This window comes from Haliotis rufescens, unplaced genomic scaffold, assembly GCF_023055435.1.
Source record: "Haliotis rufescens isolate VD_foot unplaced genomic scaffold, xgHalRufe1.0.p SCAF_40, whole genome shotgun sequence".
Lineage (NCBI taxonomy): Eukaryota > Metazoa > Mollusca > Gastropoda > Lepetellida > Haliotidae > Haliotis > Haliotis rufescens.
The window spans coordinates 4,074,181-4,092,621 of record NW_025964113.1 but is presented as its reverse complement, the minus strand read 5'-3'; the positions used below and the strand labels follow the sequence as shown (position 1 = coordinate 4,092,621).

The following is an 18,441-nucleotide window of genomic DNA, read 5'->3' as shown; positions in this document are numbered from 1 at the left end:
CACCAGAAATTTTCTTTGCCTATAAAATCTTGAACGGGCATTGCCTGCTCTGTCATTATTAAAGATATTGTGTAAATATTGTATACATAAATATTACTTTAACATGTATATGATATACAGCTCTGTAAAATATAAATGTCAATATACCTTATACAATTACACATCACTGAGCCAACCAGTGCAGTTGGTGCTCTCAGTAAAGATTGCTTAAGTAAATATGCGTGTACCACAGAGCTTATTGAACATAGATCCATTATTGTCCCTTAAGTACATCTGTAGGCACCAACAGAGACTGCTATCTGTAAATCATTGCCTACAGTAGTCTTCACCATAAGAGGAGGGCGCTTGGTCCAAATCTACCTCTTCATATCAAGTCATCATAGAGTACATAGATCTCCATTGACATGAGTGACCAGTGTGCATCTTCCAAACTAAGATCTTAAACTAACATTTGCAGAAATTTTCCACTTCGTTGAATGGTTGTTTCAGACAGTATATCATGAGAGATGACAATTACAATGATGGGGTGGGTTTTGTTTTTAGACAGAGATTCAAAGCATACTATTTCATTTTCATGAAGGAGGAATGAACCAAACCACAGTTTGTTTATCCACAATATTATTTTTCAGAACATCTATCACGTCGGGTGAACAACTAATGGTTTGGTTTCATTTAAATTATTTTATTCCAGGGCACAGATTACTATTTTCTGAATTGAACATAAAAATGCCAAAAATATACCAGCATCAAGAGTTAAAAAATAAACATGAAATTTCTATTAAAAAGATCCTTAAATCATATTTTTTTTAAATTAAAAAACACATTTTAATATTGAATTCAATTGATCGTTTCAATGAAAGAGATTTTGGTAAATATTATGGTGTCACTTTCATAGTGTTGAGATGTTGCCGTATATCTCCGTTGTGTACATTTGTATGCGCTGACCCTTACTACACAGAGTGAGAAGGACGTTTCAGTGTACCATCTCAAACCCCATGAGCTACAGCTCTTGGAGCAGCTCTGCAGATGGCAAACCACTAATTAGCAGTTGTCTTGGTAAAAGACCCGCACCCCAAGACATCATGGCCCTGTTTGCTGCGGGGCCTTTGATGGTGGATCAGATGATCCCATCTGCTCATTAGTGGGTGTCCATGCTAACTGAGACATCAAACACGACAAGGCTAATAAGCCTGGAAAGGGAGGAACAGAGTGTCCGAGCTCCTCCTCCCCCATCCCCTTGCTGGTGGGCACCTCCACTTTGATCCCATGGTCTGTCAGGTGAACAGCATTTAGCTGGAGTCACATTTTGACAGAATCAAACATGGACTATTAGGAAAGGTTGGGGAATCCTGCCAGCTTATTTGTACTGGTGATTATGAGGCTGATTTAAATGCCTGGACTCCCAAGAACCCTGGGGAACATACACTATTGCCTTGAAGATCAAGTTGTTAGGAAAATAGTTTTAGGATTCAGCCAGAGGTCATTATAAAGAAAAGTGACTATACAGTATTAGGAAGCTTTTTAGCACATATGGTTTTGAAAGTATACAGTGTTAATTTATAGGATGTAATTTCTAATTTGATAAAATACACAGAGAATCTTATAAAGTCAATGTTCTTACGAAAAGTGTGTCTCACTGTTTATAATAATGTAACCATACATTTTCTGTTACATAATAAACAGTGGTAAGGAAAAGCGACTCAGAATTGTACATATTCAACGAAACATAAACAGAAATGACCAAAAAACTAACAAATGTTTATAATCACATGACTCATGTCATTAGGTTTCCTGTTCCCGAAAACATGCAAAGCGATGTGTTTTGTTAATCATCATAACTGCCAGTTGAATCAACATTATTGAGAGAACGCATCAAACCAACACTTTTTGTTCAGACGACACACTTGCATTTTACGTAAGGTAAAAGAAACACAACTTGTAAAACAGAATCCCCAGTGAGCACAATGAAGAAAATGTTAAAAAAACTCTCCCAACAGTAAAATAAAAATTGGAAAAGAGATTAGAAAAGTGAAGACTTTACACTTAACACATGTGTTTTTGATCTGTGAGTCAGTGTTTCTGTGTGAAGATTCAATCTACAAAGCAGGGAAAAAGGGAGGTACACATGTTTTAAGCTTGCAAAGGAGGGTACAAGCATAACAGCTCGTGTGGGGTTCCATGTCTGTTAATGGTGTATTGTAAATATACACGTTAACTTAGAGGGGGCTGCTCTTTAATTGTGAAAACACACTCCAACATCACCAGCTCCACCTGGTGGGGAGATGGTTCAACTTGCCACGAAGAATGTCTGAATCGCTGAACCATGCCCTTATCCATGTGTGGTCTTTCTTATAGTGATGAACCATGACTGATATATGTTAGTATATTACTACTAAAAGTAAAAGCGTTCACTGAAAATAGATTTGTAATTCTATCTAATGAAAGAACATAAGAAAAACCTAACCTTCTTCATGTCAGGACCATGAGCTTATACAGGGTGAACCTACAAATTCTGGATGAAACTAACAAAAGCCACAAGAGGGAGCTGAATCAATCATCTGGTATGATTAATAGAGTTAACAAGAAATAATGCAAGCAAACAAACACCGAACAATACTCCATCAGATAAAGACTTCTGATTTCGATTTTTAGGCAATTTCCCTATTTGTCTGAACATCACACTGTCTAGTGTTACGATTGCTTTGTGAAACTGGGCTCTGACCCTAAGATAAAAAGGACGTGCAAGTTATTAAGTGAGCAGAAACAAACAAATCTTGGATCAGAAGGCTGTAGTTTCTTTCCATTTTGACTTTTTCCAAAAAGCAATCTTCCTATGTGTTATAAATCAGCCATGATAGACGGTGAAAGTAATTGTATTCACTAAACAGAGCATTAAGTGATATTAATGCATGGTACACTTTACTCAGTAGTAATTGTTTAAATAATAATAATGATGATAATGCATGTATAATCCATTCAACAATGAATTTGGAAATTATTTATTCTGATTGGTCAATCAGATGTTGTCAAATCCCGATATATCCCCTCTGATTGAAACAGCTGATTTGAAGTCTGCTTCACTGCAGAAGCTAATACTCATAGAAAAATAGCAATTTTTTTCAGTTATTGTCGGTAGGCATATTTAAATAACTATATCTACAATATTAGATTACAAAATGCATAGTTGTTGTTACTACAATAATCAAAGGATGTGTGGCAATACATTTCGTGCAGAAAACACGATAGAAATCTACAAAGAGAATGTATTTTAAGTTTTGGGGACAACAGAAGGCTTGGAATTTGGTGCTTTCGTCATAATATGTGATGTCATAATGGTGATGTGCGGTGTAGAACAAAAGCTTTGCAAAGCTTGTTTAGTTTTCTTTGGGAGTGCCCACCTCATGTCAGCTAGCTGACCAACTGCCGGCTTATATGCTGTCAATGCCTGTCATGTGTTCAAGTGACGCTTCAGCATATACAGCACCATACTTTGTTTAAAGGCTGTTGTCAGTGATTTCAGTGATTGAAATAGGGCACAACTAATATCACCTAAGGTATGTAAAGCAGCATAACTATTTAATAATGGTTTCCACACAACTACAAGCAGCAGAATGCCTGAACCAGAAAAGACCTTCTGATGGAATTGCATCTTGGTTGGACATACCCTTTCACCATAAACACAGTATACTTCTGCATTCCACATCCAGTATATGGACAGCAAATATGTTAATACTCTAACCTATTGCAAGAACATTTCTAAACAAAATTCCACAAATAGACACATTTGCTTTTACTTTACAGTTCAAACAGAAATCTGGCACCTTCTGATAACATATACTTCCCCTTAAACACTGTAGGTACCAAAAGCAAGGTTTACATTATGGAAATAAACTGTGACCCAGACATAGCTTACTTGGGTCTGGCTTTTCTACTGTAGCTGTAAAATAACTATCACATATCATTGAAAACAGTGTGTCCAGGACTGAGAGGGTATGAGATGAGAGAAGTTGGGTGTAGTAGGGTAGTCACGATTCGACAATGTCAATAGTCAATTTACACCTGACGATAAGATACGCGTTACGCCTATTCACATATGGATACAAGTTTGAATTCTGTATCGATTTTTTAAAAATAATACTTTCTGCATTTTGCAATAATCGAACCTGATAACTACTTTTGATGGTTCTTCCTTTCCTGCTATCACAAATCACAATACATTCAACTCTAAAAACAAGACTCGATTTCAGCAGGTGAAACGCAAACTGATTGATAGCAACAACTCTTAACATTGGCTGGGCCACATGAAACATGAACAATCTCACAGACATTAGATGCAAAATAAATATGACGAGATGTATCATATCATGACTCAAGTTTTGCGATATGCATCATATGTGACTCAAGAATAGTGATATGTATAGTACTGTGACTCAAGTATCGCAGTGAGAATCGAAGTAACATCCCTGGTATGCCGGGAACAGAATGTGGAAGACAGAAACATCTTACTTAGTGTCATTAGGTGTTCATACACATGGCCATTCTAAAATTACACAACTGATCAACATTCCACTTGACCCTACTATTGGTCATCCATGAACCAAGCAAATCTACATCTACATGAATCTTCAGATTAAGTATACACTTCTACATACCTCTAAGGTAGCCTAGTAGTTAAAATGCTACACCAGTTCAGTTGCCAAAATGGGCACATTTATAACCAAGCTCTAGCAGCCTATACTCATCTCCTTTCAGCTATAACAGCCTATACTCATCTTCTTCCAACCTCTAGGAGCCTATACTCAATCCCTTCCCAGCTTTAGCAGCCTATACTCAATCCCTTCCCAGCTTTAGCAGCCTATACTCATCCCCTTCTCAGCTCTAGCAACCTATACTCATCCCCTTCTCAGCTGTAACAGCCTATACTCATCCTCTTTTCAGCTTCAGCAGCCTTTACTCATCCCATCCAACCTCTAGTAGCCTATACTCATCCCCTTCTCAGCTCTAGCAACCTATACTCATCTCTTCCAACCTCTAGGAGCATATACTCAATCCCTTCCCAGTTCTAGCAGCCTATACTCATCCCTTCCAACCTCTAGTAGCCTATACTCATCCCCTTCACAGCTAGCAGCCTATACTCATCCCTTTCTCAGCTCTAGCAGCCTATACTCATCCCCTTCTCAGCGCTAGCAGCCTATACTCATCCCCTTCCCAGCTCTAGCAACCTATACTCATCTCTTCCAACCTCTAGGAGCATATACTCAATCCCTTCCCAGTTCTAGCAGCCTATACTCATCCCTTCCAACCTCTAGTAGCCTATACTCATCCCCTTCACAGCTAGCAGCCTATACTCATCCCTTTCTCAGCTCTAGCAGCCTATACTCATCCCCTTCTCAGCGCTAGCAGCCTATACTCATCCCCTTCCCAGCTCTAGCAGCCTATACTCATCCCCTTCCCAGCCAAAACAGCCTATAGTCATCCTCTTTCCAAGAACCTAACAGCCTATACTCATCCCCTTCCCAGCCCTAACAGCCTATACTCATCCCCTTTCCAAGACCTAGCAGCCTAAACTCATCCCTACCAACCTCTAGTAGCCTATACTCATCCCCTTCTCAGCTCTAGCAACCTATACTCATCCCCTTCCCAGCTCTAGCAGTCTATACTCATCTCTTCCAACCTCTAGGAGCATATACTCAATCCCTTCCCAGTTCTAGCAGCCTATACTCATCCCTTCCAACCTCTAGTAGCCTATACTCATCCCCTTCACAGCTAGCAGCCTATACTCATCCCTTTCTCAGCTCTAGCAGCCTATACTCATCCCCTTCTCAGCGCTAGCAGCCTATACTCATCCCCTTCCCAGCTCTAGCAGCCTATACTCATCCCCTTCCCAGCTCTAGCAGCCTATACTCATCCCCTTCTCAGCGCTAACAGCCTATACTCATCCCCTTCCCAGCCCTAACAGCCTATACTCATCCCCTTTCCAAGACCTAGCAGCCTATACCCATCCCCTTCCCAGCCCTAACAGCCTATACTCATCCCCTTTCCAAGACCTAGCAGCCTATACCCATCCCCTTCCCAGCCCTAACAGCCTATACTCATCCCCTTTCCAAGACCTAGCAGCCTATACCCATCCCCTTCCCAGCCCTAACAGCCTATACTCATCCCCTTTCCAAGACCTAGCAGCCTATACTCATCCCAATCCCAGCCCAGCCCAGCCCAGCCCAAGCAACCAATACCCAGCTCCAGCTCTGAAACTGAGAGACTTGAGAGTTTCTTAACATAAGGTTCCTTAAATATTTCTATTTAATCTCATACAGAACTTTATTTCAGGCACTATACATTAGTCTACTTTCTCCCACGCTGCCTTACTATAGCATTGCTATGGCACGAGTGTGGAAAACAACACTATTTATATTTTGCACCATCCAAATAAGACCTTCAGCTGCTAAACTCATGAAAATATTTCACATACAAATATATTTATTAAACAATTTAATAACATGAAAAAAAATATCCAATTTTTAAAATTATAATTTAATGAAAGATTACGGTACCTTCGTTTGATCTTCATATTTGCTATGTAACGGGCAGCTACAACACAAGTGTGACTATCCTACAACTGATTAACACTGAGCAACACCGCTGGGCCACAATGTCCTGTTATGCTCCCACTGAGTTGGGCTCACTAAGCAATGCTGCACTCAAGTGACTTGACTCCCGAAACTCTGTGACAGTACTGGACAATGTGCTTATAGGGCTTTGTTTTGGTGTAAGCGAGGCCTCCCCCTGACCCCCTCCACACACGTGGGAGGCGTCATAACCCCGAGTCTGGACACTTTAGCCTTGACTGACGTCTTCCGCAATACACTGAATCACTCCATATACTGTTGACAAAACACTAGCCTTGTTCATGAAAAACACTTGGCTAAAATTATAACTTGTCATGCTTGGGATGATGTGCTATGCAGTCATTAACATAAGGAAATTGTCAGGATTTCCTGATTGGACATAAAAAGTTATGACAAAGTGATTTGTTTCATGTGTAACTGCTGGAAAAGGTTTGACAGAAAGTTTTTACTCCATCAGAGTATTTTTTTGTTTTATTTGTCTGTAATTTTGGTACTCACGTTTGTAGTCATTATCTTACCTAATCATTATGAAACTCAGTTAACACCATGAGAACTACGTCACTTCAGGCTTTCCACCTACATTAAGCTGACACGCCATGATATAACTGGAATACTTTTCAAGGCAGTGTTAAACCCAACTCACTCATTATCAAGAAATCAACTTAAATAACTTTGGAGTGAGTACTGAATATTTCATGAAATATATTACAAGGGACGCCAAGAATTTGCTTCATACTCTGACCCATGTAGACAATCAAATTAAGTATAATACCACGCCACCCTACTGTCCCAGGCATTGAAAAAAAGATTGCATAACTTTAATTGACCAAATGCAGTGTGTGCTTGTTCGTGTCAAAAATCAAATTTTCCACCTTATTAAACTCGACAATAAAAGCTCTGAATTTCAAATGAGGGATTATAAAACCAGTGAAAATATGTATGATTACATGACAAAGGAGGAGTATTTTCTCAGGACCTAGTCACATAGAAACTGTTGTGATAATAACTACAGACCAACTGCCTGTTCCCTCGTGTGCGCTTTACAATGATAACAACTAAAACGTCTTCTTGACATTTAAATAGATTTTCCATAATTCATTATATTAATGTTTGAATAACAACTGCCAACACCAATTATCTTAACCGGTGACTCACAAAACAAACAAGAGCTTGTAAAAGAACAGATAAGTCAGATGACAGTGCAATATTTACATAGCCTACGTATTTAAACACTCACCAAATGTCTTACTGAATGCAGCTGTGCGAGTCAACTTGCCAACTATTTAACTGTCTGAATGACTTGGCATTCACTGATATTAAAGGTCAAGTATACTTTAATATTTTACTACATTATCAGTTAGCAATTAATCTCTGCCATAATTAATGTCTCATTCAATCAATATATAATGAATATGTGTATTGAATAAAACAACATTAATTGGTATTTATTTTCCTTTTCAAGATATGAACGTTTAATTTTGGTTAATTATCCTACAACAATGGCATCTGTTGTCCCATATATTAATCACTTGAGTTATTATATTTTCAAATAAAGAATATCTATTAAGTTACAATAAACCATCTTATCTGCTTGATATAAACATTTCTGTTCATCAATACTAATAAGAAAGTTAAATAAGACCAGTCATTTGAAACATTAAGAAAGCTAGATTATAGTATACTCTCACATTAGATTAATGTGAGTAAGATAAAAGGAGTAACAGATAACTATTTCAGAAAGCATTAGGATTAACTGATCACCTGATGAAGGAGTAAGTATACATTCCAAAACGTTGTGCTCCTCCTAATAGAGAATTTGACACAATGTTTTGGAGTATATACTTACTCCTTCATCAGGTGATGAAGGAGTAAGTATATGTACTCCGAAACGTGTTCCTCATAATAAAGAAGTTGACATCCATAAATTCTCTTCCTTATGTGTATCACTTCTAAATGCCATTCAAAGACTAGAAGATAAACTTCTTCACAAAGCTTAAAAGATTGCTGAGGTGTCATGAAATTATCTTCTCTCACTCATTCACATATATTTCTGTCCTTCATCTCTATTTGTTGCTATTCATGTGAAATAACCCTGAACGAGACACTAAACCCCATTTCACCTCAGCTAAGTCTATCAATGCAACATCCCACCGGGATTACCAACACAAGCTTGAGTGTGACAGCTACACAGGCAATGAGGCAATGTTGGGGAATAACATTGTAACAACCTGAAAAAATCCTCATGTTTCAAGTGGACTAAATATTCAACACAGAAAGTGACAATTAATTAACATTTGTGCATAAATGATACAGGTCTCACCTCTTTGACTTCAGTACAGGTCTATATAAATGTAAGGTGTGTTCAGCCATACATACAGTACAGTATAACCATGCTGTCAAACATCCATTTGTTATAACATAGAATCAAATCATACTGATTTCACAATATAGGTAGGGAACTGCCAGAATTAATCTCCCATTCTTTAAAAGAAATAACACAGCCTGAACATGTTTTTGCTGTGACAAACCTACCTGTACATACATGTTGTTGATCATGACATTGTCAGCGACATCAAGTCAACGAATCAGTATTCCACTACCCTTATCAGTCATTGCACCATGGTAAAAACATCCACTTCAATATCAGTAAATTAAATCCAGAAAATTCACGCCTGTGTGTTTGAGAACCAGTAATATTAACTGTCACCGTTCTCACAATGTTCAGTGTATATTTATGAAGAAATATCCACTATAAACAAGCACGACATCGGGAGTTCCTCGACCACTGCTGTTTGTGTACACAAAACCTCCTAGGCTCCATTGCACCCGCAATTCACAAAAGCTTTCAACGGTTCTCCTTTCGGTGGGATTATGTGAGTAAGCGTGACCCCTCTGTGGGTGTAGGGCACTACAGAATTTACTATAGACTGACAAACACTGACAGAACTTAACAGTACACCCTGCGTGATCACTGCCCGGTCTACGAGCCAGTCATAGATAGTGGTCCCCCAACACTCTACCCCTTAGTCAAGACCGGACTCACAACCTACTTGTTAAACGCTGACACAAGACTAAATGTTTGGAAACAACTTAAGACATATCAACCTCTTTATAATGAAACTGATAGCCTTGAAAACGTCTTTGAGAGACAGGCTTCTTCCTTGAAGAAACATAAAAAAGTGGCTCCCATTATTTTAAACCAAGATGCATTTATGTGTTTGTGTGATGGTTACAAAACCGCATGAGCTGAACTCACAGTACTTAAGTAAAACCAGCAACCTAAATTAACCATAACATATTCATAACAAGTAAACAACGACACTGATATCTTCGTAGAGTTGAAATCATTGGCTGGAGCAAAAATCCACTTAATCTATAAACAATCAATTACATGAGTCAGGCAATTAATAAATGTACCACTAATCTTATCTCAGCAGTGATTAATTGATTACTGACATAAACGAACATCATTGTTTGACATAGTGATTAATAAAAAAGCAATATATCAATAAACCATCCATAAACTAAATAAGAACACAGTTTGTATCATCAGCAAAATGAAAATAGATCTAACCTTACAAATTAACCTTCACAGTGTATTTAATCAGACAAAATACACAGATGCAAGCTTAGAATTGGACAACAGGCCTACAGACTCCTAATAATCCTAATCTTTACCAAAGAGTGTGTGATATATAATATATTTATCACTCATGGCTTGTATATCGGGTTGTGATGAATGGGCATGCCCTCATTAAGATAACGACTTCAAAGACTTGTTCCAGCACATAACAGAAAGTAGATCAGTTAATGTTGGGAGCAAGGTTTGGTTTCCTCTCAATCAGGGCTGATGATGGACTGAGAATACAGTGCACATGAGAGAAAACTGTATAAAGATAGTTTGACTATACATAGAAACACTGACTTTGGTCTTATGCTGGCTTTGAACATTGGGATGTTGATTGTGGATATAATATTTCTTCCTGAAATCAGGTCTCAAACACATTGTTTTCAGGACATCAAGCATGTCCATTGAAAAAGTTTTTTATTGTTTTTTAGGCGAAATTAGAGTTTTTTTCCCTAGCATTTCCAGGAACATTTTCTAATTTCTACCAAATGGCCAGGTCCTTACAGAAAAACCACAAGCACTGGTGCTGACAAAACAAGGATAATACTCGAGGATTGAAAACCATGATAATAAGATCCTGCCTAAGATCTAAGGGACACAACCTGTACAGTATTCAGTGGTATCTGGGATGACTGGGCCACCCATGTCTCTTCACAGTAAGAGAAAAACAGAAACCTTTCATATCAGCTGCTTGTGACTTGTTAAGACCACATTTATTGTGAAGGTAATTAAGAAAAAAATATTAAACAGCTGTAGATTTATCTTCTCTGAAGCATTTCTTATACTAATCAAATTACAATGCAATCATTGAATCAAACATTCCTCAGAAGTTCCTTGGTAATTTTATTTGTATTATATATTTATAACAATAAGATATTCTGCAGACTGTAAATATGGAAATCAAGCATAAAAAAATAACCCATGTTACAATTCAATTTCCTGTTTGATAAGAAAAGACATATGGAGATACAAGACTTCCCTCTGTATATTTTGTACCCAGCTTTTTCTTGTTCCAAGCGCTTTCATGAAATTCCTGTTGCCATAGCAACCCATAAATAAAACAAAGTTGATTTTTCTTGTTGCGTTACACAGGTTTCAAATTATCCACAATCAACAGGACTACAATCATAATAAAGATTAATTAAAAGGCATGACAATCAGCTGATGTGACAGACAGGTATGTTTTAGACAGTATGGGTCATGATGACCCATGGAAAATTGTGATTCTTGAAACCAGAAATAGGATCCTTTTGATTCATTAATATTCATCAACAGCATAAAGTTACGCTGATGATTTGAAAACATATTACTAACCTTCAAAGGTTATTCATAACATCTGTAGTTTTCACAAAAGGACCAACCTCTTTAATCATTGGACTGATTACAAACTATAAGATGTCACAGTGTAAGGAATAGTTCATAAAATGTGATATGCCTCTCATGTTAGTCTTCACTAAGATGCAAGAAGTAACCAACTGCAACACATCGTGATGTTTGCTGAAAGTTGCAACAAGATAGTCAACTTCGTCATTTGATCACAAGATAGAAGACGACTGTTTAACACGATTCACGCCCTCAAATACCTCCAAACTTCATTAGCAAACAAAAATCCTCAAGTCGACTACCTGGTGTAAATGAAGTTCGTTCTGATCCTCACAGGTAACTTACCTGTATAATGATCGTTAGTGTCTTAATTGCAGGTGTCTTTATCTCGTTAACATAACACAGATTGTTAGACTCATTGGTCGGTGAAGTGGTTTTATTTGTTAAAAAGGATGTAATTACTCCTATCGCTCTCTAAAAGATTACCTACATGAAAAAATAAGAAAATAATTGTCCTTCATTTCTGTTTGGAACAACAGCACCTGTTCAATTAGCCAGGTTATTTTCCTTATAGATCACCACAAGACCACACACAGAGAAAGGGACTCTTTGAATCTCCCTCTTCAGCATAAATACATTACAATAAAGACATGAATTATTAAATATTAATTAAACATAAAACATCAACGCCAGAAGATAATCAGTCTTGATTATCTGTTGAAACAGATTCCATTGGGCGTAAAAGACAAAATCGTGATAAAAAGTATATATAAGGTAGACTCTTACCTTCGCTCATGATCAGCGCCCTTCACCATGTTCTGGAAAGAAAAAAAGAATCATTTTACATAACGAGAATGTCAGAGTTTCATTTTGCTGTAAGCAATTGTTTTGCCAGATAAGGGATGGACACTATGAAATATTACCTGATTTACCCATGTAATCAGCATAAGGATAACATTCATTAAACACTGGTCATCCCAACAGCTCACTCTCCATTAGAGAGAGAGAGAGAGAGAGAGAGAGAGAGAGAGAGAGAGAGAGAGAGAGAGAGAGAGAGAGAGAGAGAGAGAGAGTGAGTGAGTGAGTGAGTGAGTGAGTGAGTGGATTATGCTGCTTTAAGTAGGATTTCAGTTTCAGCGGAAACCCAAAGTGGCACAGGTTGCTGTTGTTTATCACTTTACTGCCTAAGGATCATTATCTAATATAACTTATAACCAGCAGATTCTGGCACAGCTAAGGGACACAACTTTGCAAAGACTAACAATTTCCATACACTTATCTTAATAAGAATGTATAAAATACTACACATGCTAAAATCATAACAAAACCTGCACATGACCCAAATGTTAACATTTGTCTGTTGCTTACAGCCACAGGAATCAATATGCCAGCTATATCACTGGAACCTCTAAATAATCCAGACTTGACCAGACAAACCAGTGATTTACATTATGAGCAACGTTTCAAACCATAGGCCCGGTTTCATCCCATACAATCAGCCACTGAGTCTGACTACTAGTCTATCATACAGACTCTGAAACGAATGCAAGCCCATGCAAGTCTATAATGTTTGGCAAGTCTAGACTAGTGCAGTATCTGAAAATGAAGAAAGTCTCTGGGCTCCTTTTTATTATATTTTATAACTATAATTTAACAACTGTTAAAATATGTATTCAGTAAAATATGATAATTTCAGAGACTAGATGTTTATCTATCTGATGACATGATCCATTCAGTCAGCTTATCACGAGCATAGGCTGCTGAAGACCTACCAGTATAATAAATCAGAAACCCCTCAAGATCCAGGTTAGAATTGGTCTTCAGCAACCCAGGTCAGGCTTTGCTCGTCGTAAGAGGCGACTAACATGATCAGGTGGTCAGACTCACTGACTCACAGGTCATCGTATCCCAAATGAGTAGGTCGATGCTCATGATGTCAATCACAGAATTGTTGGTAACTCAATTAGTTACAGACCACTGTAATGTAACTGGAATATTGCCGAGAGCAGCGTTAAATAACAAACAAAACTAACTCAGAATCCACATTGGGTCTATTACCACAAAAAATGATGAAGCTGATGACAGTAAAAAACATGATTTCATCAAGAAAGAATAGTAACACCATTTTGATCATCACATCTTATCATGTCAAGAGTAATCATCAACACAAATAGCAGCACAGGAATTCAATTAAGAGAACATTTGATAACAGCAGTGTAGAGGAGTTCATGCACTTACTGCAGTGGCCTGGTGAAGGAAAGCACTGTTGTACCAGCTCCCTACACTTCCCAACATGGTTGAAGAGCTTCCTACTGTCAAGTCTACACACAAATGCAAGTTCTTCAAAATCAGAGCACACCTTTCATTACCATATCACTTCAGCTGATAGAAGCACTTTGAAGCAGCAGACAGATGCTGGGTGGTAATCACAGAGCGTGTTAGAGCTGGTCTTTGTTACCTATTGTTTTATCACATGCATATCGCATCACTGCTTCCCTGGCTGGGTTGAATTCACAGACCATGCAAGTGCTCGGTCATTGACTTGCTGGGAAGAAATGGATGCAGTCCAAATAAAATAATAGAACATAAAGTGCTGAAAATTTAGCAAGGGTATGTGGACTGAGGAAGAATTCTTTCTACATACTCACTCCACCAACTCATTATTATTTCCAAGCTCTGCCAATTTTTAGATAATAGTATTTGTCCCTGTACACTGAAGTAAGCACTAAAACCAACAGAACAGTTTTGTCCTTGCTGCTGAGATAAACTTAGATAACTGCATTACCTGATAATTCAAATATTGATAAAATATTGTGTAGGTTAAAAAAGATTAAAAGATCTAACGCCCCAACACTATAAAACACAGCCAGCACTAAAGTCAGCACTAGATCTACATCTACAGATTTGGCATGCCAACCATATTTTAAAATATCCCTAAATATCACATAGAAAAGTCCTTATTACGATATATCCGCTAGGATAGAAATCAATAGAGAACAACCGATGACACCATCACAAAATGTCAGCACAAAAATCCACACTAAAATCCACAGACCAGGTGTATTCAATATGATAACACACATTATAGAGCCATATCACCACAACACCTAGACAGAGCAGTTCCTGCAACAATGTCTCAGTCCACTCACAACCACCAATGAGAACCAGATAGTTTTAACACAAGTCTACAACCTCTCGTATACCTTACAAATACACACAGGTTACATCTAACACCAGGTCATCATCCCACTCTGGCTGTACCACGACAATTAATGATGAAGGGACACATCTTCCTCTAGATGCTGTACCTTTGCGGCCTCCTGATCAGTGGCCGTCTTTATCAATCCCCACTAATAGCGGCCACTGAGTGCAACACTGAGGTAGAGCAACGGACTTACCTCGGACAAACACTTGTTACTATTTCATCTCATCATCCTCATCTTCCTAGGAAGCTGGGAGTGTTCAAAGACAGGGAATCCATTTATTAAGATGCGGGGGACATAATGTGTTATTGTCCCAAGTCATTGAACCCACACTTCTAGGAGGGAATATGCCAGTTCAATCATCTATTATCTTCTTTAACACTACAGGACAATTTGTGGATTGATAAATATATGTTGCGCATTACACCTGAGGACTGCAGTGTACTTGAAAGATATGATACGGTATGATGAAATGTTTTTCACATCCCATAAAACAAATAGTTACAAATTACACTGAAAGACGGAATTACTCCTACACACGATCACTGCCCTCATGCTGATATGTACTGAGGTTATGGAACATTGCACTAACAGAGGTTACCATGTTTGTTCCAGTGAATCTTTTTATACTACACAATATAAAATGCCTTTTTTACTTTTAATATTCTGTATATTTTGTCAGCATATTTGTTGAAAATAGAAACTGTTTAGCAATTTATCACAGCTCCTTTTTACAATTCAAATTAAAAAAAAATTCTTTCAACATTTTCTTGGGTTTAAGTCATGAAAGTAGACAAAGTTTTCCATGAAGGCATTCCATAATTTACGATATTCCAGCATACACTTTTATGTAACTGTCTAATATGTCCATATCATGTCCTATGTTTGGAATTGTACAATGGACTATGATTATGGAAACATTTTTTGTTGCGTTTATTTATCACATCTATTATCTGTGAATCAAAACTGTGTCTATATCATGTGTTTGTCTATAGATGTGATTATCATATCCCTTACTGATTACCCCAGCTTTAAGCTTTCACATCCATATAATGTTCATATCATAATGTTTCTGTCCCTGTCATATCTTTCCGTACATATCATGTTTGTCACATCCTTTACCGATATATGCCACTGTCATATCCTTCAATGTCCATATCATGTTCATAGACTATTGTTTCTGTCCCTGTCATATCTTTCTGTACATATCATGTTTGTCACATCCTTTACCGATATATGCCACTGTCATATCCTTCAATGTCCATATCATGTTCATATCATATTGTTTCTGTCCCTGTCATATCTTTCTGTACATATCATGTTTGTCACATCCTTTACCGATATATGCCACTGTCATATCCTTCAATGTCCATATCATGTTCATATCATATTATTTCTGTCCCTGTCATATCTTTCTGTACATATCATGTTTGTCACATCCTTTACCGATATATGCCACTGTCATATCCTTCAATGTCCATATCATGTTCATATCATATTGCTTCTGACACTGTCATATATTTTCTGTCAATATCATGTTTATCACATCCTTTATTGATGTATCACTGTCATCTCATGCCTATCACATGCCTGCAAAATATTTCCAAAGTCCTCGGTACACACCCTAATATTTCATAACACAGTGAACTATACTTATAATGAACTCAAAGGGGCCACTAATTATAGTTTGTTATAACTATAGTTCATTATAAGCACATGTACAGCAAAACGACAGCAAACAGTCGGGACAAAAAAGTAAGTTTGTTATATCCATCAATTCATTATAAGCGTGTTTGTTATAAATGTAGTTTACTGTACTGTGACTTGCATAAGCACACGAAACATTTTACTTTATACTAAGGTCTTTTTTACAAAATGTATGTATTGTAACTAAATATCTCTGATTTATGTATCGACACTGTAGAACTGCCATACATACAAAGAAATCACATTCTGGCTATAAAATCAAATCATTGTTATAACCTGATAATTTTCATATCATCTATGTCTTAACCAAGCCTTCCATGATTAAACAACTTCAAAAACCACTCCCTAACCACATATACAAGTATTCCCTCAATCAAATTCCAACCCAGTGTAATTCTAAATTCCAGATCCTGACAATGATATTTTAAGTATTTCCTAAGTAGATGTAATTGTTTCCTCCTCTAAACAACAAAAATGAAAACTTGATTCAAACAAAGTCTTGGAAAGCTTGAAGAGCTTGAAGAGCTTTAGTTATTTTTGAGTGTGAAGCATTTTTAGCATTACAGAGACCCAAAGCATAAAAAATGCTTGAAAACTAATTTAGACCATATAAGGAAATAAACTCTGCTTTTAAATTTATTTCCTTTTCGGCTTAGAGACAAATCCTTCAACTAGAGGAACAATACACTTGAACATGGGAACTGTCGGTTTTACCTTAATGGCTTTGTCTACGTTAAAATAACACTGAACAGAAACGGAGGTGGCAAATTGAAATACCAGTACTGTCATCAACAGCAGAAGCACAAATTTTGGATTTTCATGACAAAACATTACTGTTATGAAAACTGTTATTACTAGATAAACTTTTTATGTAACTTAATGTGTTCCATTAAATTAGTATAACAAATTATTTTTGAGGAAAATAACATGACTGTTTTGACCATGCAATTAGGCTTATCAATTTGATACACAGGCCACACACACTTATGCTGCCACCATATTGCATCACGGCTGAGGTTATCAACGTCAGTGCTGTTACTGTCGATGTCAAGTGCTCCGGAGTTATCAGGCTTGTCCTGCCATACTTCCAGCCCCCACACAGCAGACTGCCCTTCACCTGACGCCCAATACCAGTCAGTTCCTGTTGCAAAGTCTCGAGAGCAGACGCTGACTCAACAAGCAGACGCGACAATAGCACACTACATGTGTGTATATATGTCATTAATATGACGAAGTAGATGGTACATACAGTGATTGTATCATTCATTTAGATCAAAACGAACATTGTTATATTGCCTATATTCCAACAATTATTTCCTTTAATGAAACAAAGTGATTTCTAATCAGAAGTCAGTCGAATACAAGGAAATGTATGAATAGAAATAAATAAAGTATAATAACTTGATCTTTAGACCTTAAAATTATTTTAATCTGACAATATTATTGTTTTCACCAATTTGAAGAAATTAGTATAAAAGTTTCATTTTTCTAAACAATAAAACCAAAGGAAATATAAGCAGGGTGTGAGATGCAGTGTTAACACTAGTTCCCAGGGGGCACCTTTTAAAACCAAATGCAATAAGTTGTAGGCAGTAAAATTATCTGAGAGAGGATTTTGATATTTTGTACCACTCCCTTTTAAAAATGCTTAATCTGCCTTTGCTTAGAAAATCAATCTGTGTAAATTCATAAAAGGCATGCAGTGATGACTGATCATTGCTACACCACATTGTTGTTACAGTAGGGGATACACATTGTTGTTACAGTGTTACAGTGGAGGATACACATTGTTGTTACAGCAGAGGATACACATTGTTGTTACAGCAGAGGATACACATTGTTGTTACAGCGGAAGATACAGATTGTTGTTACAGCAGAGAATACACATTGTTACAGTGGTGGATACACATTGTTACAGTGGAGGATACACATTGTTGTTACAGTGAAGGATACA

The 18,441-nt window shown here is 37.2% G+C and overlaps 1 protein-coding gene across 8 annotated transcripts in view; it reads right to left on the bottom strand.

Moving 5' to 3' along the window:
• Positions 1-18,441, bottom strand: part of LOC124139000 (ankyrin repeat and fibronectin type-III domain-containing protein 1-like) — a 217,989-nt gene that overhangs the window by 27,142 nt on the left and 172,406 nt on the right. For 7 of the 8 annotated variants that reach the window (XM_046505949.2, XM_046505965.2, XM_046505958.2 and 4 more), the window contains one exon: positions 12,364-12,395. In XM_046505949.2, coding sequence (XP_046361905.1) covers positions 12,364-12,395 — 32 coding nt within the window. Of the gene's footprint in view, positions 1-6,551; positions 6,893-12,363; positions 12,396-18,441 lie in introns of those variants that run through there. The other variant, XM_046506002.2, reaches the window with a different exon arrangement.